At 55.1% G+C, this 23747-nt stretch overlaps 1 protein-coding gene and 1 long non-coding RNA gene across 3 annotated transcripts in view; one reads left to right on the forward strand and one right to left on the reverse strand.

Annotated features, from left to right (window-relative positions):
• Nucleotides 1-23747, reverse strand: part of LOC105464557 (pleckstrin homology and RhoGEF domain containing G4B) — a 90772-nt gene that overhangs the window by 9761 nt on the left and 57264 nt on the right. For both annotated transcript variants that reach the window (XM_071099180.1, XM_071099181.1), the window contains 12 exons: nt 21440-21526; nt 18033-18149; nt 17583-17681; nt 16788-16927; nt 16093-16231; nt 10781-10942; nt 9257-10068; nt 4582-4834; nt 2707-2796; nt 2396-2626; nt 1483-1653; nt 549-729 (listed from right to left, as the gene is read on the reverse strand). In XM_071099180.1, coding sequence (XP_070955281.1) covers nt 549-729; nt 1483-1653; nt 2396-2626; nt 2707-2796; nt 4582-4834; nt 9257-10068; nt 10781-10942; nt 16093-16231; nt 16788-16927; nt 17583-17681; nt 18033-18149; nt 21440-21526 — 2482 coding nt within the window. The remainder of the gene's footprint in view (nt 1-548; nt 730-1482; nt 1654-2395; nt 2627-2706; nt 2797-4581; nt 4835-9256; nt 10069-10780; nt 10943-16092; nt 16232-16787; nt 16928-17582; nt 17682-18032; nt 18150-21439; nt 21527-23747) is intronic.
• On the forward strand, nt 9370-16162 carry LOC139363939 (uncharacterized). The gene is made up of 4 exons (XR_011625207.1): nt 9370-9467; nt 10282-10423; nt 15733-15908; nt 16086-16162. It is a non-coding gene; the product is annotated as an uncharacterized lncRNA (long non-coding RNA).

Genomic DNA, 23747 nt, shown 5'->3' on the forward strand with positions numbered 1-23747 from the left:
GGAATGCAAAATATACCCTCACCCCTACCAAAAAAGAAATGCTGCCTGTAGTCAATCGAATTGCTGTAACTGTGCCCCAGCCCTGTATAGAAAATGATGTGATCCTGTTACATTTCCCCAGACTGTGCCTATACAAATGGCCCTTAAACCTCCCCACTTTGGGGCAATGACCCCATCCCTTTGAAGTCTGTGTCCTCCCAGGTGGCCATCCCCAGACTTTGTGCTCAAGTGAACTCAATATTTAACCATATCGCCTGAATCTCAGCATTAAGGTCGATAGCCCAGCTCCCAACCCACGCCTCCACTCCCGCCCCACTCCTAGCCTTGGCCTCCCACCCCTGGACTCGTCTCCAGCCCCCACCCCAGTCACAGCCCCCAGCCCCTGGACTCAGTCCCCAACCCCAGCCCCAGCCCCAGTCCCAGCCCTGGCCCCTGGCCCCCTGGCCCCCGGCCCCTGGACTCAGCCCCCGGCTCTCACCCTAGCCCCTGACCCCTGCCCCTAGCTGTGCCCCTGAGCCGGGCAGGCCCTGTGGCCCCCATCTTCCCACCTCTGCTCTTCAGCGCCTGCCTCCACAGGATCCTCCCTATCACATCAGTCCACGCACGCTTGACCTCTGCCGAGCTTGCTTGGAGAATGTAGGTGTCCTGAGATTTCCGCCGCCTGCGAAACCAAATCTCAAACCTCGAGCCACTGTCCCCGACGTTCTCTGTCATCCCGATCTCGGCCGTCTGCAGTCAGCAAACACCCATGGCAGCACCATCAGGAACACAGATCTCTGAACGACTGGCTACCCCAATTCCTCAGGGCTGGCGGTCACGTCACCCAGACACCAAATGACAAACGTGTGGGATGCCTCAGGGTGGGCAAAACCTCACTGCTCACTACTGTGTGAGGCTGCCTGTGAGCGTGCAAGGGAGAGTGCGTGTGCAGGACAGCTGCCCATGAGTGTGCAAGGCTATGCACGAGTGTGGGAGGCTGCTTGTGTGTGAGCCCATGCACCCTCATGGCCTCTGTCAAGAAGGGAGGGACCTGGCCTCCCTCAGCACAGCCGAGTCACAAGCGGGAACCTGCCCACCATGGCGCATCAGCAACGCCCTCTCTGTGCACCTCCGAGAGCCAGGGGAAGGCCCGTCCCTGTGCCCGTGTTCACCCTCTCTGTGCACCTCCCAGAGCCAGGGGAAGGCCCGTCCCATGTTCACCTCTGTACAGAATCCACAATGCAGTTTCTGACTGAGGAGACACTTGTTTCTCAGCCCTTGGACTGGACATGGGACTGGAGAAGACACACGTCTCCTTGCCGATTTCGGGGCTAACGTTTTCAAGAATTTACCCAAGAACCACAGAAATCAAAACATCGCAGTTCGGCTCCTCCCAGCTTCACTCCCTCCCAGTTCCTCTGCTCGCCTCAGGTGAGACAGGGTCCGAGACCCCCTGGGAGGGCCTGGCTCAGCCTGCGCCCGATCGGACCAGGCGGGTGCTACCTTGAAAGACTGCTTGTACAGGTAGACGTCGTGGCCGCCCTCCACCTTCTGGGTCTTGCTGAACAGGATGAGGTCTTCAAAGAGGAACACGTGCCTCAGATACTTCTTCCTCCCGCAGCAAATGATAAACTCATCTTGGCATTTCAGCTGCCCCTGTTCCTTCAAATTCACCTGCAGAGGAACAGCCAAGGGGCTGGCCTTGGCTCATTCACACGGGCCCACGGCCGCTCACGCACACACTGCTGCCTGCGACCGGCCGTGTGGGTCTCGCCAGACCCTGCCGTGGGGGTTGTGCAGCTCAGTGTAGTGAAGGCTGCCCCGGCTGCCCCCAACCCCAGATGCCCCAAAGGCCATGGGTGAGCTGGGAAATGGCTGGTGCGTGGGGGCGCCGGCTCCACTCCGGCAGGCTGCCGTGTCCCCGGGCCTGGGATGGGCAACACCCCAGTGGCAGAGCAGGGCATGGAGGGTGGGGCCTCACATCGGCTGGAGAAGGCAGGCCCATCTCGGGCCCCAACACCCATGGAATCGGGGCTTGACCCTAGTGCCTTCCCACAGAGGGCTGGGGTGCAGCGCCCACATCCACCTGTTTTCAATGCAGCCCAGGTAAGCAGACTCCCAGTCACTCAGAGCCTGCTTTGCATGTCCTGTGCAACTGCAGCCAACATCTGCCAGCCATTGTCAAACCCCGGGGCTCCACGGGCCTCAGGCCTTGCTGCTCCCTGACATTGCCCAGACAGGTAAGACCCTCCTCCCAGTGGCCTCCACTGCAGCCTTCAGAAGGCTTTGACGGGCTTCTCCGGGGCAAATCTGCCAGCACATCACCAAGAAAATGATGCTGCTGGGCCAAGACTTTCTCACCAGCGGCCTCCAATTCCCCCAGCTAGCCTGAGCTGCCAGCACCTGGGGCACTTACGTCACAGCCGCGGATGGCGTCCATGGCCAGCAGGTCATTGCCGTGGCGCAGCTGGAAGCAGACCACGACCTCGGCGGCTCGGAGCTCACCCAGCTCCTGCCCCTGGGCCGGGCCGCGACCGGCCTCCTTGAGCAGGTCCTGGAGCAGCAGCGCGTACTTGGCCACGCGCTGCACGGGCCGCAGCAGGTAGGAGGCCAGGTCCATCTTGTCACCCAGCTCCCGCTGCTTGTCCTGCAAGGGCCAGGGGGAGAGGGTCAGCTCCGGCCTGGCTGAGGGCCGGGCAGCTGCGGGGGGTGGGCCGAGGGGATGACCTTGAAGAAGGCGTTGCCGTGGCTGCTGAGCAGGGCGTCCGACTGTGGCTTGTTCTTGCTGTAGACCACATACATCCCAAACTGCTCTTCCTGGAAAGCAGAGGCGACTGCTTGGCTGTGGGGGTGACAGGCCCGGAGACGGCTCTTACAGCCTGGGTCAGACTTGGGAGTGACAGGCCCGGAGACGGCTCTTACAGCCCGGGTCAGACTTGGGAGTGACAGGCCCGGAGACGGCAGGCTCTTACAGCCCGGGTCAGACTTGGGGGTGACAGGCCCGGAGACGGCAGTCTCTTACAGCTCAGGTCAGACTTGGGGGTGACAGGCCCGGAGGCGGCAGGCTCCTACAGCTCAGGTCAGACTTGGGGGTGACAGGCCCGGAGGCGGCAGGTTCCTACAGCCCGGGTCAGACTTGGGGGTGACAGGCCCGGAGGCGGCAGGCTCCTACAGCCCGGGTCAGACTTGGGAGTGACAGGCCCGGAGGCGGCTCCTACAGCCCGGGTCAGACTTGGACCTGCTCCCGTCCCAAGACCCTCCAGGTGCGGTTCGTACCATGACCAGGTGACAGGGAGACTCAGCCCTTCATTACAGACTATCGCAGTGTCCCCAGCAAGGGGGCCCCAGAGGTGACCAGTTTACCAGCTGCAACCTCAATGCTGAGAATTCTGTAATTTGTCTTTAAAACACAGACTCCAGGGGGTTGAGGGGGGAAGAGGATACAGCTGGCAGTGGGCCTGGGAGGGCGTGGGGGGCAGTGGAACAATTTGGTCAATGGCCAAGAGCTAAAGCTGTCAAGACATTTAAAATTGCCACAATTATGGTCAATATGAATCTGTACTTTATGTCTAAAAGCACCTTTTAAGAAAATGCTGAGGCCGGACATGGTGGCTCACGCCTGTAATCCTAGCACTTTGGGAGGCCGAGGCGGGCAGATCACAAGGTCTGGAGTTCAAGACCAGCCTGGCCAGCATGGTGAAACCCCCATCTCTACTAAAAATACAAAAATTAGACAGGCCCGGTGGCACGCACCTGTAGTCCCCGTTACTAAAGAGGCTGAGGCAGGAGAATCACCTGAACGCGGGAGGCGGAGGCTGCCGTGAGCTGTGATTGTGCCACAGCACTCCAGCCTGGGCGACAGAGCGAGACTCCATATCAAAGGGGAAAAAAAAAGAAAGAACACTGAAAAGATGGAACATGAGCTTCTTTTGTCCACGGCTGTTTTCGTTGTGGTAATTTGTGCTCAATGGTCTGGGACACACGTCCCATCTGCCCACAGCTCTCAGCACTGGTTGAAAGCCTGTCAGTTTCCTTCCAGAGTAAATTAAAAACTTTATTAAAGATTCTCATACAGAGAGATTCCACGTTCATCATTGAGAAGCGACTTACGAGGAGAGACCACTGTCTGTACATTCAACGTGCTTCCAGCTGAAAGCCTCGCAGGGAATTTTCAGAACGGGACAGGCTGGTCCCTCTGGCAGGTAACGGGGCACCCAGGGGCAGGGGGCCTGCGAAGGGGTGAGGCCTGGCCCCTCCCCAGAAGGTGATTCTGGGAACTGCTTCCGGCCTATCAGCCAGAAGTGGTAAAGGAGCAGGCTGCTGGCGGAACAGGTATGATGGTGTCGGCGGAGCCCCCGCCTCCAGGGGCAGCAGGGAGGCAGTTGGTCACACCACCTGCAAGCACCGGGCACTGGAGACCCACAGGTTATCCATGCGGGGCGTCTGTTTGTCGGCTGGTCTAATCATCCCGTCAGGACCAGCTCCCAGGCCTGGGCTGAAGCTACTCCAACTGCCTGACACGTGGGCGCTGTAGGCCCCGCCTCCCTGACACCGGCTTCGCCCACCACGTCACCCGTCGTCCACGCCACGGCCTGCACTCACGTGTCTCAGGAAACTGCGGCCCACAGCCAAGGGGCAGTGCCGGCAGCGCTCCAGCTCCCGGAGGAAGTGCTGCTGGTGGAAGTCGTGGAGCTTCTCCAAGTTGCCGAAAATAACGTGGTGCTTCCCCCGAAGGCCCTGGGGCAGGTCCATTCTCTCCATTTCCGGAAAATAGTTGTCGATGACGTATCCTAAGCACCGGACGTACTCCCTCTCCGTGGCGATCATCTCGGCCATGATGTGCCTCAGTCGGCTGCTGGAAGACACAGAGATCCCGGGGGCACATGGCCCCCCACGGACACGTTATTAAAAGCAATTCATGCCTGAGACAGAAACACATGGAGACCCAGAGGCACGAGCACGGTCACACGTGGACCGGAGGCACATGGGCACATGTGGGATTCACAATAAAGAAACTTCTGGCCGGACGTGGTGGCTCACGCCTGTAATTCCAGCACTTTGGGAGACTGAGGTGGGTGGATCCCGAGGTCAAGAGATAGAGACAGCCTGGCCAACATGGTGAAACATCATCTCTACTAAAAATACAAAAATTAGCTGGGGGAGGTGGCACGCACCTGTAGTCCCAGCTACTTGGGAAGCTGAGGCAGGAGAATCACTTGAACCCGGGAGGTGGAGGTTGCAGTGAGGCGAGACTGAGCCACTGCACTCCAGCCTGGCAACAGAGCGAGACTCTGTCTCAAAAAAAAAAAAAGAAACTTCCAGCCGACCGCACGTCCTCAGCAGGGAGTGACTCACCTGCACCCGGCTCATTCTCTCCCTGTTACCTGGAGCCGCTCCCCTGATACACAGTAACTTGAAAAGATAAGGACAATATTTCAAAAAGAAGCTTGTCACGTGAAACATTTCCATATGTTTCAGAGGAAAGATCCCCTTGGAAACCAAGACAGAGATTCCCAGGCTCCCTAACGGAAACTCTGAACGTAACGTTTCTCGTTCCAGCCGGTTTGATTCTAGCGGTAACACGACTCAAACACTTCCAGCAGCAGCGCTTCTGCAAGGAAGGCTGTGGTGGAAATTTCGTGAGAAAACAGCTTTCGGATCCACGCCCACTGCTGACGGACCAGGAGATTTTCCTGAGTCGGCTTCCACGGCAGTCACTCCTGACCCAAGGGGCTCAGCACCTTACACAGCAGCTTCAGGGGGACTCGGGGGCTGCAGCGGCCGGAGAGCAAGGCTGGGGGCGCAGGACGGCCCAGAGGTGGACAACAGCAGGCTAGGCCCCAGGGACGGCCGTCCATGGAACCCCCTGCCCCACCCTCGGCTGGGGTCTCCCTGCCTTGAACGAGAGTCCTGCGGAGGGGCCGCCGAGCAGGCTTTGTAGGGGCTCCCGTGAGGGGCAGGCCTCCAATGCACTGCTGAGTCTTCGAAGAACCCGTCCTGACAACACACGTTTGCGGGAGACGTGGGCTTCTCCGCGGCTGCCCGGAGTCTCACCACCTCTGTATCCTTAGGGCTGGGCAGGACCCGGAGGACCCACTCGTGTTGCCCCGAGAGAGTGGAGAGGTGGGCTGGCCGGTGTGGTCAGCTTGGCCGGGGGGGTCCTCGCATGCAAAACTGCGGTGGTGCAATCACAGAGGCCCAAACCGGGCTTCCCAAATCAGGTGCTATTCTTTTGTGTATTTTTCTTTTTTTTTACCACTAAAAACATGCTAAGCATCCAAAAACACTTTTACATTCACTGTAAACAAATGCAGGGCGCTTAGGCTGGTGGCTCGGTTTCATGAGCTGGCTGGAGCGTGGCCACCTGGTCGCTCTCGGCAACTGAGCCTGGAGGGCAGGGCCCACACTCCGGCAGCGTGAATGCCAAAGCCTGGCCTGGGCTGTGGGACTCCCCGGGAGAAGGTTCTCTGGGTTCTGCTGGGGTGGGGTCTGGCATGTCCCACAGCTCTGCAGCTCTGACCACCCATCAACTGCACTTGCAAAGGGCCACTGGTGACCCGGGGGCCCTTCCCTAATAAATAGTGAGGTACACGGCTTTTCTGCTCTACTCGATAGCATCTTACCCCCAACCTTCTTAAATAACTCGATCCTAATGATACCAATGGGAGTTGGAAGATTATTTTTCTACCATTATTTGTATTGACTTGTTTTTTAAGTTGGAAAAAGTTAAAAGCAGCTAATGATGGGAAGCACAGCTGTGGGCAGACGTGCTGCTGAACGCACATTCCATTCACAGCAGAGCTGCAGAACTTGTCCCCTTCACTCCTGCATCACAGATCTGACAGATTCTCACTGTTGCTGAGAACACAGCACCTCCCGGCTGGTCAGGAACTGGCCCTCACAGCACGGGCGGGAAGGCCGAGGCCCGATGTCGTGACCCACACAAAAGCCTCCTCAGTAAATATCCAGAAACAAAATCAGAACGAGGATGGTCTTGATTTGGTCTTGACCAAATGGACAATGTACTCACTAGGCAGCAACAGCTGGAAATCACACAGGGGTGGGCGGGGGTCCCCCTCCTGTGTTCTGCTGCCTCCCAAACCTGAAACATGGGCTCAGTGGAGACAGAAGCGTCAGGGCAGCCACCTGCTGAGACTCAGGGACAGCGCTCGGCGTTCCTCTTACCGATTCGGAAGGGCCAGCCTGTACTCAGGCCCAGCCGGCAGATATCCCTGGATCACTCACACCGATGGTAAAAACCAGAACTTCATGTTCTACCTGGAGTTTTACCTTAACAAGGTAAAGACTGAGGTTTGGCACCTAAAGGTGTGTTTCAGAAGAGTGTTCTGTGGCCTTCTCCGTTCAGATTAAACCTGCGATCAGGGCATGAGGAGGAAACCCCTTCTATGGAGCTTAAGGCAGAGGCCCCAACCCCCGGGGCCACCGACTGGTGCCCGTCTGCGGCCTGTCGGAACCAGGCCGCCCAGCAGCAGGTGAGCGGCAGGCAGCGAGTTACCAGCTAAGCTCCGCCTCCTGTCGGCTCAGCGGCCGCGGTGGAGTCTCGGAGCACGGACTCCGCCTCCTGTCGGCTCAGCGGCCGCAGTGGAGTCTCGGAGGAGCACGGACTCCGCCTCCTGTCGGCTCAGCGGCCGCGGTGGGGTCTCGGAGGAGCACGGACTCCGCCCCCTGTCGGCTCAGCGGCCGCGGTGGGGTCTCGGAGGAGCACGGACTCCGCCTCCTGTCGGCTCAGCGGCCGCGGTGGGGTCTCGGAGGAGCCCGGACTCCGCCTCCTGTCGGCTCAGCGGCCGCACTGGAGTCTCGGAGGAGCACGGACTCCGCCCCCTGTCGGCTCAGCCGCGGTGGAGTCTCGGAGGAGCCCGGACTCCGCCCCCCGTCGGCTCAGCGGCCGCAGTGGAGTCTCGGAGGAGCCCGGACTCCGCCCCCCGTCGGCTCAGCGGCCGCAGTGGAGTCTCGGAGGAGCACGGACTCCGCCCCCTGTCGGCTCAGCGGCCGCGGTGGAGTCTCGGAGGAGCCCGGACTCCGCCTCCTGTCGGCTCAGCGGCCGCGGTGGAGTCTCGGAGGAGCCCGGACTCCGCCCCCTGTCGGCTCAGCGGCCGCCGTGGAGTCTCGGAGGAGCCCGGACTCCGCCCCCTGTCGGCTCAGCGGCCGCGGTGGAGTCTCGGAGGAGCCCGGACTCCGCCCCCTGTCGGCTCAGCGGCCGCACTGGGGTCTCGGAGGAGCCCGGACTCCGCCCCCTGTCGGCTCAGCGGCCGCACTGGGGTCTCGGAGGAGCCCGGACTCCGCCCCCTGTCGGCTCAGCGGCCGCACTGGGGTCTCGGAGGAGCCCGGACTCCGCCTCCTGTCGGCTCAGCGGCCGCGGTGGAGTCTCGGAGGAGCCCGGACTCCGCCCCCTGTCGGCTCAGCGGCCGCACTGGAGTCTCGGAGGAGCCCGGACTCCGCCTCCTGTCGGCTCAGCGGCCGCGGTGGAGTCTCGGAGGAGCCCGGACGCTGCTGCACGCGGGAGGCGTCTAGGTTTCGTGCTCCTTATGAGAATGTAAAGCCTGATGGGCTGAAGTGGAGCAGTTTCATCCCAAAACCATCCCCCCAACCCCTGCGGTCTGTGGAAAAATCGTCTTCCATGAAACCTGTCCCTGGTGCCAAAAAGGTTGGAGATTGTTGACCCAAGACGCAGAAGCCAACCAAATGACAAAGCATCTCCACCTCCGGTCCTCACGGCCACACCACGTGGGCGGAAGATGGAGGTTCAGACGGCGTCCGGCCTAGGCAGGGGCCGAGCGCGCCCACCCTTACCTGTGAGTGGACGCGTCCTTTGCAGGCTCGACAAGTGAGAAGGGGCCTCTTCAGTGAGGCCATGGACGCGCGGGTGCGCCTCGTGCCCTAACACTTAGAGGCTTTCTAAAACGTATTTTTAAGGTAACTCTTCTTGGTATCGGGGGTTGATTTGCTGCCTGTAATTTTCTGTAAGTGGGCTGAAAATAACCAGAGTTGGTCACACGGTTACTTAACCATCAGAGTGAGTGTGTGCGGGTTAACACACACCATCCAGGCAGTTTTCAGTGGTCCCTTCTGAACATGGGGGCAGGTAACTCATATCTAGTTTAAAATTGGGTTTCTTCTTGGACCGGGCAGGTGGACCCAGAGGGATGTCTGTGGATTTACTTTCTACTTTGCAGAAGAGAGTTTAATGCCAAAATGGCTTTGGGTTTCTAGATACCCAAGGGCTGCTAGGACGAGAGGAGGGGGATGTCCACCTTACCTGCCCACCTGCCGCTTCCCGTCTTCCTCAGCAGGCTGGAGCCCCGAGGGAGAGGACAGACTCCGGCTCCAAGTGACCGGGGGGCTCCTGGCCTGCGGCTGCAGCAGGAGCTTCTTCTCTGTGACCACAGTGCTGGTTACCTCCAGGCCCTTGCTGAAGACACTGGTATGGCCTGGCTGGCAGGAGTCCCTGGGGCCACTGTCGGGCTGAGGTATCTCGAAACTTCGCATTTTCTTTACCATTTTCTTCTGGGGATGTTTCCTGGGGCGGCTGGCCAGGGTCTGGGTGGGCTCAGAGGAGCAGGCAGAGCTGTCCTCCGGGTGGGCCGTGGTGGCCGCTGTCCCTGAAAGGCCCCCGAGGGGGGACACTGGGTCCCACGGAGCACACAGCCCTGGGCCCAGGGGCTCCCCGTCCTGTCCACACAGAAGTGCTCGTCCAGGGAGGCCAGGTTCCCAGGCACCATCCTCAGTGTCCGTGCTGGGAACTGAGGGTGGCTTATGGGGCCTCCTCATGGCCTCCTGAGCACACTCATGCTTTGGGGGGCTCTGGACAAGGGGTGGTAAGCTGGGGCCTGGGGCGGCCTCAGAAAGGGCATCTTCCAGCTGGAGCCGGGTCTGAGGGCACTGCAGCCCCAGGTCTTGCTGCGATGCCCACGGTCTCCCCAGGGTTTGAGGCTTCAGCGCTGCCACACCTGCCCCGGGGAAGGCCTCTGCAGCCACCGAGGCAGCCTCCTGGTGACAGCTCCTCAAACACTCAGCCACGGGTGAGGAGGGATAAGCCTCTGGGTCCGGGGGCCCCATCCAGCTGCTTGCCTGTGGGACAAGGACGGCTCTGCTCAGTGCAGGGGAGGAGGGGCCGCCCCAGAGCCAGCTCAGGCACTGCTGTTCCCAGGTCAGCCTAGTCAGGGACAGGGGACCAGACGGCTGAGGGAGAGGCAGCCCCGCCAGCCAGTGGGGCTGTGGCCGGGTTCAACCGAAGGGCAGGTGGGCTGTATCTGACCCCACGGGGTCTGTTCTCCACGCCAGAGGGCACCATGGGGGATGTCCTAGGACCACATGAAGACACCGTGTAGGTGCCACGTCCTGTGAGCTGAGAGAGGCATGACGCGGCAGACGGCTCTACCCTGCTCTGGTCACCCCATGACCCCCTCAAATGCTGTCTTGACAGGTGAGCTCCTAATGGCGTGCGGTCCCGGGCGCGGGGGAGCTTGCAGGCCTGCAATCTGCTGCAGCCCTTGTTTGGGGTTTTGGGCAGTCAGTGGAATTTTGTAACTGAGCCACTAAACACACAGAGAAATGTGTGTGTGAATTTGGCTGGTCTGTTTGGTACAATATCGAATGCTTCACAGGTCAACTCAGAGCCTTCTCCAGAGAGCTGTGGGTGCAGTGGCCAGGGGCTCCATCGCAGGCGCCCGGCCTCTGTCCCAGAGCCTGGCCCACCCTCTCCAACTTGTGTGGGGAGGCGGAAATGCCCACAGCCTAAGGAGCCGGGATCCCTGGGACGCACACCCAGTGGGTCTCTTACCGTCTCGCACAACTCGGATGGGCGGGTCCACCTGGCCAGCTCTCCCTCCCTGTACTCAGCCTGGCTGACCACGGCGCTCAGGCCCCTTCTGAAATCCTGGACCATTTCCTCTGTATGATGCGGGTTCTCCTTCACCAGCTGCAGTCCTTTCTGGCAGGATTGCTGCAGCCAAGGAACACATTATCAGTACAAGCCTGGCGCTTCCACGTTCGTGTCTCCAGGCGGGGCTGGGTCTGCGTGTAGCCACCAACACCAAGGCTGGGACGGCCCACAGTGCTGCCTGCCGCTGCCTCCCGTTCTCAAGAGCAGGCACCAAAGGACCGAGGAATTTCTCTAGTTCTTTTCCAAACCGTGATTTGATCTACACAGGGGAAGAACATTTATATTTAAACACATGAAGGAGTCACACTCTAGGATTTAGCAGGACCCAGGGAGGGATGTGTCTTGGTCCTGTCCTGAGTACACGCTGCACAGGGCTGACGGCCTGGCTGCGTAACCCCTGTGAATGGGCACGACTGATGAGAGGTGGTCACAGTCCTCTGAGGCTCAAGCTCCAGGCTATTTTCATTGTTTGGAAATGGACATTAAAATCATTGAACAATAGACCCAGGACTTTCCACTTTGAAACTGGTTAATATGGTAAACATATTCCAGAAATATTCTTCAGGCAAGTGGCTGCTTGGCCCCTTGAGGCTGCCTGGGAAAGACGGGGGAGCCCTTGGCTGAGCCCTGCTGGGCAGAGCGCCTGTGGCTACGCACCCTGGTGACAAGACCAAGGTTCTTATTTTGGAGGCGTTTACCGCTGGACTCAGTGGAAATGTCAGAGGTAAGCCCTTCATGTTGTCATTAAACAGCAACACCAGGGGCGACTGGGGGTCAGATGCCCAGAGATGAGAGGCCTGTTGTGGAGAAGAGAACAGCTGGCCGGATCCATAACCATCAGAAAGGTACCCAATGACCCCAGACATGCAGCAGAGAAGAGACAGACCAGTGCGTACGCTGTCTTTAAACAGAGCCAGAGTCAAGAAGAGAATCACAGCACCTTGATTCTTAGGAGCATGGGCGGAGCCTTGGAGCTGCCAGGTGAGGGGCAGGTGCGGCATCGGCAGAGCCGAGTGGGGGTGGCGCAGAGCCAGAGCCCAGCCTCCAACCTTGCAGGAAAATCGGCTGTCACTGGTTTCAAGATTTAGATACAAAAATTCAAGTTGTAAAGGTTCTATGATGAAATATACTAATAATTCTATAACCTTAGAGTAGAAAGGGTTGTTTAAAAGATAAGCAAAGCTAGAGGACAAATGAAAAACTGGGAAAACAAGTGGAACGTGAAGGATCCGTATAACACAGACAGAAGTGAGGATCAACCCTAGAAAAACTGTCTAAAGCATGAACAAGTGATTCACTACAGAAATAAAAATAATAAATGTGTGAAGAGAATGTCCAGCTGTAGCATAGAAAATCTGAGGGCACACTGCTGAGGGGCTCCATTTCCCCGCGGGGTGGCCGGCAGGAGGCAGGTGCGGCTGGAGTGCCACGGCCCATGCATGGAAACCTCCAAAGACGAATGGCCTGACCCAGCCATCCGAGCCTAGGAATGTATCCAGAGTCAACACCCACGGGCTGTGAAGGAAGCAGAGACACAGAGATGTTCAACACGGGGACGCTTCTAACGGCAGAGAGGGAGGAGCCCAGGACCATCAGTGCGAACACGGCTCGGGGACCCAGCTTGCAGCGCACGCCCACGCACAGGGTGCCGAGGCCGCCACATGCATCATCCCGTGTGTGAAAATCTATTTGTTTCTAATTTTCCCACAGTGTGCACGCACTTCTTAGGTTAAATATATAGAGACAGACGTGCACCTGTACATAGCTTGACCCCTATCCGGTCACGTGTAGAGTCTCTGTGTGAAGACGGCAGAGCGAGATATGTGTCCTCTTGAGACACCACCAAAGCCCTGCCAGCATCTTCCAAGGTGTGTGACCCTCAGCACAGTGGGCAGAGAGCAGCCAGGGCACAAACCTGGAGCCAGGAAGGAGGCGGGACTGGCAGGGCCTGAGGAGAGCAGAGGTGAAGTCCCAAGACTCCACGGGACGGCGTGAGGGAGTGTGGGAGGGAAGGAGCCGGGGCGCCTGCTCCACAGGGCCCGGGGTCTGTTCCCGGGTTGGGGTGATCCAGGCAGTGCAGCAGGTGAACACTGAGCTGTGGCCAGGCACCCGCTTCAGGCCGGGATTAGAGGAAAAGAATCAGATCACCAGGGAGAAAATGCTACAGACGCGTGGGCCACAGGCCTCCTAACCAGGGGGGCCAGGAAAGCCTCTGGTACCAGAACACACCGCAGAAGCCACAGGCCGTGCACTCGTCACGATTAGCACAGAGAGGGGATCGTTCAGAAAACAAACAAGCCCGTGGAGTTAAAAAGCAAGAGCAGAAACAAAAAATAATAGAGTTAGAGGGTAAAGCCGAGAACGTCTGCCTTACAAGGACAGCACACAGCTGGCGGTGGGGAGAACTGAGGCGACAGGACAGAAAACTCCAGGACCAGATTGAAGTGTGGAGCCGTGGGAAACGCAAGCGCCACAAAGGACGAAGGACGTGTCACAGAATTCCCAGAAGAGAGGAGCGCGGTGCAGACGCAAAGAGCACACCTGCCCTCAGCGCACCTGCCCTCAGCGCACCTGCCCTCAGCGCACCTGGGCGACCCTCAGATTCCAGAGCCCCGAGGACGACAGGAAAGTCTGCAGCTTCCAGCGAGAAGCAGGGCGCAGGCGGAAGGCCGGGAGTGGGACGGAGGCTAAGCTCGGGTGCAGGGCCTTCCAGCTGGCGAAGGGAAACTGAAGTGACTGCTGGCCGTGAAGGTGGAGTAGACACACTTTTAGGTACCACGGCCTCAAAAATGCTCATCCCAAGATCCCGTTCTCTGGGAAGTCCTGGAAGTTATTCTGCATAAAACACCAAAGTAAATGAAAAAAGAGGAAGACGTGGGTACAGGAAATAGGAGACCCCACAGGACGGGGCAGAGTGGGGAGGGAGATGGAGGAGACCCCAGGACAGAGCAGAGGGAGGAGGGGAGATGGGGGAGACCCCCCAGGAAGGAGTAGAATGAGGAGGGGAAGACGAAGGAGACCCTCAGGACAGAGCAGAGGGAGGAGGAGAGATGGAGGAGACCCCCCAGGACAGGCAGAGGGAGGAGGGGGAGATGGGGGAGAACCCCCAGGACGAGCAGAGGGAGGAGCGGAAGATGAAGGAAACCCTCAGGACAGGCAGAGGGAGGAGGGGAGATGGGGGAGACCCCCAGGATGGGCAGAGGGAGGAGGAGAGATGGAGGAGACCCCCCAGGACAGGCAGAAGGAGGAGGGGAAGATGGGGGAGAACCCCCAGGACGAGCAGAGGGAAGAGGGGGAGACGGGGGAAGACCCCCAGTATGGGCAGAGGGAGGAGGGGAAGATGGAGGGAGACCCCCCAGGACAGGCAGAGGGAGGAGGGGGAGATGGAGGGAGACCCCCAGTATGGGCAGAGGGAGGAGGGGGAGATGGAGGGAGACCCCCCAGGACAGGCAGAGGGAGGAGGGGGAGATGGAGGAGACCCCCCAGGACAGGCAGAGGGAGGAGGAGAGATGGAGGGAGACCCCCCAGGACAGGCAGAGGGAGGAGGAGAGATGGAGGGAGACCCCCCCAGGACAGGCAGAGGGAGGAGGGGGAGATGGAGGGAGACCCCCCAGGACAGGCAGAGGGAGGAGGGGGAGATGGAGGGAGACCCCCCAGGACAGGCAGAGGGAGGAGGGGGAGATGGAGGGAGACCCCCCAGGACAGGCAGAGGGAGGAGGGGGAGATGGAGGAGACCCCCAGGACAGGCAGAGGGAGGAGGGGGAGATGGAGGAGACCCCCAGGACAGAGGGCACAGAGACAGCCGGGACTGGCTGGTGGCTGCAGCTCTGCCTGACTCCACTTGCCTGGTGTGGGGTTCCTGCTCCCACCCCAGGGCTTGGACCAGCTGGGCCCTGGCCAACGCCTGGGAGCTGGGGTCAGTAGTGGGGAGGCCGGGAGCGAGCACGCCGCCTCACGTCCCTGCCGCACGTCCTTGTCTGGAGGCTCCCGTGAGGGCCAGCGCATGGATCTGAAGGCCAGGGGAGCTTGTCAGCAGACGGGAGGGCTGGGGATGCCTCCAGCCCCGCTGCACGCCTCTCCATGCTACCGGCTTTCACCCGCACATTCATTGCAGTAACAGTTGTTGATAAAATAATGATTTATATAAAAATGTGCAAGTTTTGAAGAGTTTATATGCAACAAAACAGAGAAATGTTTTATCCGAGCGTGCGCCCCTTAAACTGTCAGGCCCAGAAGAGCACCAGAGTGAGGCAGCAGCGCTGTCCGTGCCCCCGAGCTAAGCAATCATTTTGCTGGCACCCCCCGAGTTAAGTAATCATTTTGCTGGCACCCCCGAGCTAAGCAATCATTTTGCTGGCACCCCCCGAGTTAAGTAATCATTTTGCTGGCACCCCCGAGCTAAGCAATCATTTTGCTGGCACCCCCCGAGTTAAGTAATCATTTTGCTGGCACCCCCGAGCTAAGCAATCATTTTGCTGGCACCCCCCGAGTTAAGTAATCATTTTGCTGGCACCCCCGAGCTAAGCAATCATTTCAGAGCCGCTGCTATATGGACCGCAGATTCTGTAGTGTGTCCACCAAGGGCCATCAGTAACCCCAGCCACGCTGCACACTGGCCACCACAACTCACACCCTGTCATCCAGCAGCACGTGGTCAACCCACCAATGCCATTTCTGTGACCCAGAGAATCATGAAAAGCCACCTCTGTCGTCACCCCTCCTGACTCGTCCTCTTTTCTTTAAAACCTCGAGCCTCTCCGTGGCCTCCAGAGCCACTTCCTGAGGTCACCTGGAGGTTGTTTCCCGGCTGCCGTCCTCAGCCTCAGCCCAGACCCTCTCTACCTGTGCAGTTTCACCTCGGCTCCTCGGCCACCGTGTGCACACGCACGTGGAGAAAGCATCCGGAAGATGATACACCCAGCCATTCGCACCGGTCACATCAGAAGACACAGTGTGAAATTATTTTTCTCCTTGGCCTCCTCTGGATTAAACAAATTTTTTTCTCCACTGATCCAGTATCTCTCAGGTAAAAAATAAAATTTATTTCTTTTTACACAAGCAGCAAGGCATGCCCTATCCTGACGTAATTTCGTTCCAGATGGAAATCAGGTCAAGGCCCTAAAGACGCAGTGTGAAGGTGGGAGGGTCGCCTTGGCCAGCCTGGCCTGGAGGGGACGCTGACCAGGCCGCCTTCTTCCTGCAGCTCTGACCTGGTCATTCCCGTCCTGGAGCGATGCCAGCTCCCGGAGGCGCTCCAGCTGCCGGAGACGACCGTTCGAGGCAAGGACCAGCCTGTGCACCTCCTCATCCACTCGGTCGTACAGGCTGGTGGCAGCCTCCAGGGTGTCCCTGAGGAAGAGGAGGCAGTCCTCAGGCTCCCAGGCGGCCCCTGGAGGAATCTGCTCTTGGTGACAACCCCAGGTAAAAACCCTGCTCTTTCCGTTCCCTCATGTCAGAAGGCAACGGGAGCCCCAGGAGGAGGCCCACAGCCCAGGCGGGACACAGACGTGCTGCACACGTTCTGCCAACATCCTGGCCGGCCTGGGATGCAGGCGTCTAGAGAGGACCCATAGCCTAGGCTGGACTGGCTGCGTGCAGCTGAGATACACGGGGACTGCTGGAGGTGGGCACAGCTACCCAGGCAGCACGGGTCAAGAACGAGCTCATTCTGGCGCACTCTGGCCACCTCCCACCGAGCGTCCCCAGAAGCCGGCTCCTTGATCTTTGGAGCCTGTAAATGTAGAAAAGCTCGGACCCAGGCAAAGCGTGGCTGTCAGAACGGAGGTCTGGGCCCAGCACAGACAGGGCTCTCCTTGGAGCAGAGCGCTACGCCTCCTGGCTGCAGACTCCCCTGAGCAGCCGCCTTGATGGGCCAGGGCCCAGCATGGCCCCCGTGAGCACTCACCGGCCATCTTCTGTGCCGAGTTCTTCTCTCCTCAGCCGTGCCAGGACGGTGCCCCCCTCCAGCCTGAGGGACACAAGCAGTGGGTTTTCCAGAACAAGCTTCATCATTGTCTCGTGCTGGTCAATTAACTCGGTGACTTCCTGCATGAGGTGGGGCGGAATACGCCTTTAACCCCCTCCTCCAAGGGGCAGGTCCTCCCAAGTGCAACAGTGGCAGGAATGTGGAGCGTGACCCACGTTCCTGTTTCCGTAAATCAAGCTGGTGGCACGACCGTGCCCACTCCTGAAGCTGATGGTCCAGACTGTCCCAGGGAGGGTGAGCCCCAGGGTAAGACCCCTGGGAGGGAGAAGAAGGGGGCTCAAAGCTCAATTGTAGGAGGTGAACCTGCCATTTAGACCAGGGACAGACATGCAGGCCTCAGCCACAGACCCTGCGACCCTCGGCCTGGCGGCTGGGCTGTCAAGAGCCCTGTGGTCAGCCCGCCTCTGTCTTGTTGGAGTGACTCATTCCTGGCAGCCGCTGCTGCTCAGGCCGCTGCACATCGTCAAGTGCAGTGACACGGTTTTCCTTCTGGGTACGGTGGAACGTTTTTGGTGACAAAGGGGAGGAAATGGCCTTTTGTGAATTGAGAGGGAATTTAAGAGTTCAAGCCTAAACAGGATAATGAAAAAGGATTTGAAAATCTCTGCTACAGATGACGGTGAACCAAATATTTATTTTCATGTTTGGCTAAACCTTTCTGTCCCCACCTACCTGTCACACGAAGTGAACTTACCTGCCAGTGTGGGGACTTACCTGGGCTGTACTTGGGGTTCTGTGGGTGTTCAGGGAGCAGAATGAATTCTGTAGAAAAGTGATGGCTTCTTCGCAGTTTCCAGCGAAGTGTTCCAGCCTCTGGCGTGAGTTGAGAGGGAGGAGATTATAAGGACCCGATCTGTCAGATGCTAAAGCAAGCAGCTGTGAGTTCCAGTTCCTGCATTTAAACCCATCTCGGGTTGGGAAGCTTCCATGTGTGAAGGTCCCTGAGACCTACAGACACTTCTAGGGCAGCAGTGCCCTTCCCACCCAGGCTTGGCATCTCAGATGCACCACGGTGTGGTTGTGGAGACACCAAGACCTGAATGGTGACTGTAATAAGCATGAGATCAGGGATGGTGATGTCTTTTCAAATTTGAGTAAAAACGTCCACATGAGAGAAAGTACCCAGAGACCGTGGCATGTGCAGCAGCTGCGGGCTGAACCCACCTGACGGAAGCAGATCCAGTCACCATGGCTGTAGGGAAAGGAGCCGTCGAGGTCTGTGGTCAGCTGGCAGCTGTCGACAAATTTGTGCAAGGCCTTCAGGGAGCTCACGACCTCACACTGCCAAGAAGAGGCACTCATTGGTCATGGCTCCAGATGCATCTCTTGGGGGAAAACCCTGTAAATGGCTCATTCCTGGGTTCGGAGGACGGAGAGGCTGGCTCAGGGAGTATCGCCCCTGCTTTGCTGGAGGCACTGATAACAGCACCTGTCTGGGTGCAGTAATGAAAGTGAGAAGACGGGAAAGCAGGGAGCAAAGAGAAATGAAGGAAAGGCCCTGGTGAAGAAAAACCAAAAAAAAAAAAAAAAAGGGGGAGAAAGAAGAAGGAAAAGGGAATGAATGAGTCAAGGCTGTTCTCCTGGTGCGGCAGAGGTGGCCCTTCTCAGATAAAACCCACAAACTCTGGACAAAATATAAGGACAGTTTCCTGAAAGCCCCAGCAGCCGAGACAAGTCAGGCTTATTGTGGGGGCAACTAACGCTTGCATGCGGGGCCAGCAGGAGGGGCCAGCAGGGGCGAGTTCCCGCTGTGCTCCGTCCTCAGGGCCGCTGCCAGCAGGAAGTGGCTGAGCTCCAACAGAAAACAGGCATCCTTTTGACAGCAGGTGGCTTTGTAAACAAAACAAAACAAAACAAAAAAAAAAGAAAAAGAAAAAGAAAGGAAAGGAAAGGGGCTGGGCATGGTGGCTCACGCCTGTAATCCCAGCACTTTGCGGGGGTGAGGCGGGTGGATAACAAGGTCAGGAGATCGAGAATATCCTGGCCAACATGGTGAAACCCCATCTCTACTAAAAATGCAAAAATTAGCTGGGCATGGTGGCATGCACCTGTGGTCCCAGCTACTCGGGAGGCTGAGGCAGGAGAATCGCTTGAACCCAGGAGGTGGAGGTTGCGGTGAGCCAAGATCATGCCACTGCACTCCAGCCTGGCAACACAGAACAAGACTCTGTCTCAAAAAAAAAAAAAAAAAAAAAAAAAAAGGAAAAGAGAGGGGCATCTGGCTGGTGTGGAGGCTCACACCTGTGATCCCAGCACTTTGGGAGGCCAAGACAGGCGGATCACTTGAGCCCAAGAGTTCAAGACCGGCCTGTGCAATAGGACAAAACTCCCATTTCTACAAAACAAACTACAAACATTAGCAGAGCGTGCTAGCGCACACCTGTAGACCCAGCTACTCAGGAGGCTGAGGTGCAAGGATCACCTGAGCCTGGGGAGGTCAAGGCTGCAAGTAGCCGTGATCGCACCACTGCAATTCAGTCTCAGCAATGGAGCTCGATTTTATTTAAAAACATAAATAAAATATAAAAACAATAAGAAAATGGGCATCTTTCTAGCCTGAAGAAAGAAGAGACAGAGGATGGGGTGGCCACACCCCTGGAAAGTGAAAGTAGATTCCCAGAAGGGGGCAGCTGTGGAAGAAGCCCCGTCGTGTGTGTGTAAACTCTGCCCAAGTTTCTGGCTGACCCTGAACTGTGCATGCATGGGGAGGACTCAGAGAATTAAACTGAACGCACTGTGGGTGACAGAGCTTCTGGTTTGAGTCTAACCATGTTACGTGCACATCAGAGTAACACTGTGAGTCTATTACAGAATCCAGTCTCCCCAACAGAATATTTACAATGTCCGGAATTACGTGACACATCAAGAATCAGAAACATAGGATCTATTCTCCAGGGAAAGACAATCAGCAGAGGCCAACCCAGAGATGACCCAGATGCTGGATTATTAGACAAGGATTTCAAAGCAGCCATTAAAACCGTGCTCAATGAGGTAAAGGAAAAATGCCTGCAATTTATGAAAGGAGAGGAAAAGTCAGGAAAGATGTAGAAAATATATTTTAAAATCCACTGGAAATCTTACAGCTGAAAAATACAATATTTGAACTAAAACATTCACTGAGAGAATGTATTAGTCTGTTTTCACACTGCTATAAAGATACTACCTGACACTGGGTAATTTATAAAGGAAAGAGGTTTAATTGACTCACAATTCGGCATGGCTGAGGAGGCCTTAGGAAACTTACAATCATGGCAGAAGGCAAAGGAGAAGCAAGACACGTCTTCCATGGCACAGGTGAGAGAGACAGAGTAAGGAAGGGCCACACTTTAAAACCATCAGCTCTCATGAGAAATCCTCACTATCAGAACAGCATCTGCCCCCACGATCCAGTCACCTCCCAGCAGGTCCCTCCCTCCACACGTGGGTATTAAAATTTGATAGGAGATTTGGGTGAGGACACAGAGCCAAGCCACATTAGTGAGCTTAACAGCTGAAAAGATGACAGAGTAAGGAACCAGTGACCCTAAGGACAGGATCAATAGAACAACCTGATCTGAAGACTAGAGAGGAAAAAAGTTAAAAAAAGACAGATTCTTAGAGATCTGTGGGACAATATTAGTATATGCAATTGAAGTACTAGAAAGAGAGAAGAGAGAGAATAAAGCAGGAAAAAAAATTTTAAGAACTAGGCCAGGTACTGTGGCTCATGCCTACAATCCCAGAGCTTTGGGAGGCCAAGGTGGGAGGCCAGCCTGGGCAACATAGCAAGACCCTGTCTCTTTAAAAAAAAAAGTAGCTTGGTGTGGGGGTGCACACCTTCAGTCCCAGTTACTCAGGAGGCTGAGGTGGGAGAATCACTTGAGCCCAGGACTTGGAGATTACAGTAAGCTCTGATTGCACAACCACACTCCAGCCTGGGTGACAGAGCTAGATGCTGTCTCACGAAAGGAAAAAAAAAAAAAAGAAAGAAAGAATGGCTAAAAAGGTCCTAAATGTGGTGATAGACATGAATTCACAAATTTAAGAGTTCGAGCCAAAACAGGATAATGAAGAAAACCAAGCCCGCTCGCATTGCAGTCAATTTGCTGAAAAGAAAGGAAGTACCTTGGAAACAGCCAAAGGAAAATTAACACACTTCATAGAGATGAACAGTGATCTGAATTATGATGAACTTTTCTTCTAAAATTACGGAGGCCAGAGGGCAACAGAGCAGCATCTTTAAAGTGCTGAGGGGAAAAGCAAAACTCCTCTCAAACCAGAATTCTAGATGTAACAAAAATATCTTTTCAGAATGAGGCCAAATGAAGATGTTTTCCGATAAAAGAGAACGATACAAAGAAAGAGAAGGAAAGAAAATACATGAGGTGGAGAAGAAAGGTCACATTTTTAAGTTTTTCATGGCATACTCTGCAGGGCTCCTGCGAGAACTTACGGGGTAGGAAGGAGGTTTCCAGGCTCCCACATGGATGCAATTAGAACTTATCTAAATTCTTTCATGTGTTTAATCTCATCTAGGTGCCTTAATGTTTAATTTTATCTATCACTCCAGATCCCACAGTCTAAACCATTACCTGAATTATTGCATCCTTGTCAGGCCTAAATGCAGATTCTTTATCTATCAACAGCAAGATACTATGAATTATAGGAGATGTGTTGTTCTGAAATAAATAAGAAATAAATATTACTGATTAGCTTTCTAATTTTTAACTTCATTAATAGAATTGCCCAATTTTGATTGGTACTAATTCTGTCATAGTTTCCCAGCGTACCTACAGTGCATAAAACATAGTTGACTTTGCCCTGAAATGTAAATTATTTGCTCTTATGAATTTTAATGTAATCAGGTTTATCGAGGTATAATTTACATACAATAAAATTCACCCTTTTCAGTGAATAGTTCTGTAAGTTTTGACGAAAGCATAGTCATGTAATCATCACCACCATCAAGACAAAGAACTATTAAGCAACCCCAAAATTCTCTTGTGCCTCTTTGTAGTCAAGCCCTCCCCTATGCCCAGCCCCTGGCAACCACTGATCTGCTTTCGTCTCCACAGACTTGCCTCTTCTAGACATAAACAGACTAAGGCAGGAGTGGCCTCTCTCACTTAGTGCTATGCGTTAGGAACTCGTCCCTGTTGTGGAGACTAAGGGTGTGTTCCTCTGTTTTGCTGAGCAGTATTCCACGGTATGCCTCACCACAATCTGTTCATCCATTCACCGGCTGAAGGATAACTGGGTTGTTTCCAGTTTTTCGCAATCATGGGTAAAGTCACTATAAATATTGTGTGAACACAAGTTTTCATTTATCTTGGATAAATATCTAGGAGTGGGATTTCTGGCTCATGTGATAAGTACGTGTTTTCCAGAGTGGCTGTACAATTTTGCATTTCCATCAGCAGTACCAAGCATTTGTTATTGTTAAGCTTTGTTGCTGTTTTTGTGTGTTTCATTTTGGTTTTCAGTTGCATTTCCCCAGTGATTAATGATGTTCGGCAAATTTTCATGTGCTTCTTTGCCATCTGTGTATCATCTTCAGTGAAGAGCACTCAAATCCTTTCCCATATTTTATTGGGTTGTTTTCTTATTACTGAGTTTTGAGATTGTATATATTCTATAGACAAGTCCTTTATCGGTTGTGTGTATATTTTCAATTGTTTCATTGTGGTGAAACACTATTATCATCATTTTTCAGTGTACAGTTCAGTAGTCTTAGATACATTCATAATGTCGTGCAACCACCACCACCGTTCGTCTCCATAACTCTTTTCATCTTGTAAAACCAAAACCCTGCACCCGTTAAAGAAAAACTGTTCATTACCCTCTGCCCCTGGCACCAGGCGACCACCATTTTACTTTCTGTCTCTGGGATCTGGGCTACTCTGAGTACTCTTAGAAGTGGAATGTTTGTCTTTTTGTGATTGGCTTATTTCACTCAGCATGTCCTCAAGATTCATACATGCTGCAGCATATGTCAGAATTTCCTTCCTTTTTAAGGTTGGATAATATTCCGTTGTAAGGATAGGCCACATTTTGCTTATCTATTCATCTGTTTATGGGTACTAAGGTTGCTTCTGTGTTTTAGATGTTATGAATAATGCTGCTATGAACATAGTTGTATAAATACCTCTTTGAAACTCTGCTTTCAATTTCTTGGGTATATACCCAGACACAGTATTGCTGGATCATATGGTAATCCTATGTTTACCTTTTTGAGGATTGCCAAACTATTTTCCACAATGAGTCACTATTTACTGTTCCCACCAACAGTGCACAAGGGTTCCAATTTCTCCGTATCTTTGCCAACACTTGTTGTTTTTTTACAATAGCCAACCTAACGCATGGGGAAGTGGTATTTAATTGAGGTTTTGATTTGAATTTCTCTAATCATTAATGACATTGAGCATCTTTTCATGTGCTCATTAGCCATGTATATATCTTCTCTGGAGAAATGTCTATTCAAGCCTTTTGTTCATTTTTGAATTGGGCAGTTTGGTTTTCGTTGTTGTTGAATTTTAGGAGTTCTCTATATATTCCGGATATTAACCTCCTACCAGATACATAATTTGCCAAAATTTCCCCCCATTCTGTGGGTTGCCTTTTTACTCTGTCGATAGTGTCTTCTTATTTACTTGTTTTGAGACGGGGTGTCTCTCTGTCATCCATACTGGAGTGCAGTGGCATGCTCATGGCTCACTGCAGCCTTGATCTCCTTGGCTCAAGTGATCCTCCCACCTCAGCCCCTTAAGTAGCTGGGACTACAAACATGCACCACCATGCTCAGCTAATTTTCTTTTTCATAGCGACAGAGTCTCACTATATTGCCCAGGCTGGTCCCGAACTCCTGGGCTCAAGTGATCCTCCTGCCTCAGCCTCCCAAAG

The sequence above is a fragment of the Macaca nemestrina genome, chromosome 6 (assembly GCF_043159975.1).
Source record: "Macaca nemestrina isolate mMacNem1 chromosome 6, mMacNem.hap1, whole genome shotgun sequence".
NCBI classification, from domain to species: domain Eukaryota; kingdom Metazoa; phylum Chordata; class Mammalia; order Primates; family Cercopithecidae; genus Macaca; species Macaca nemestrina.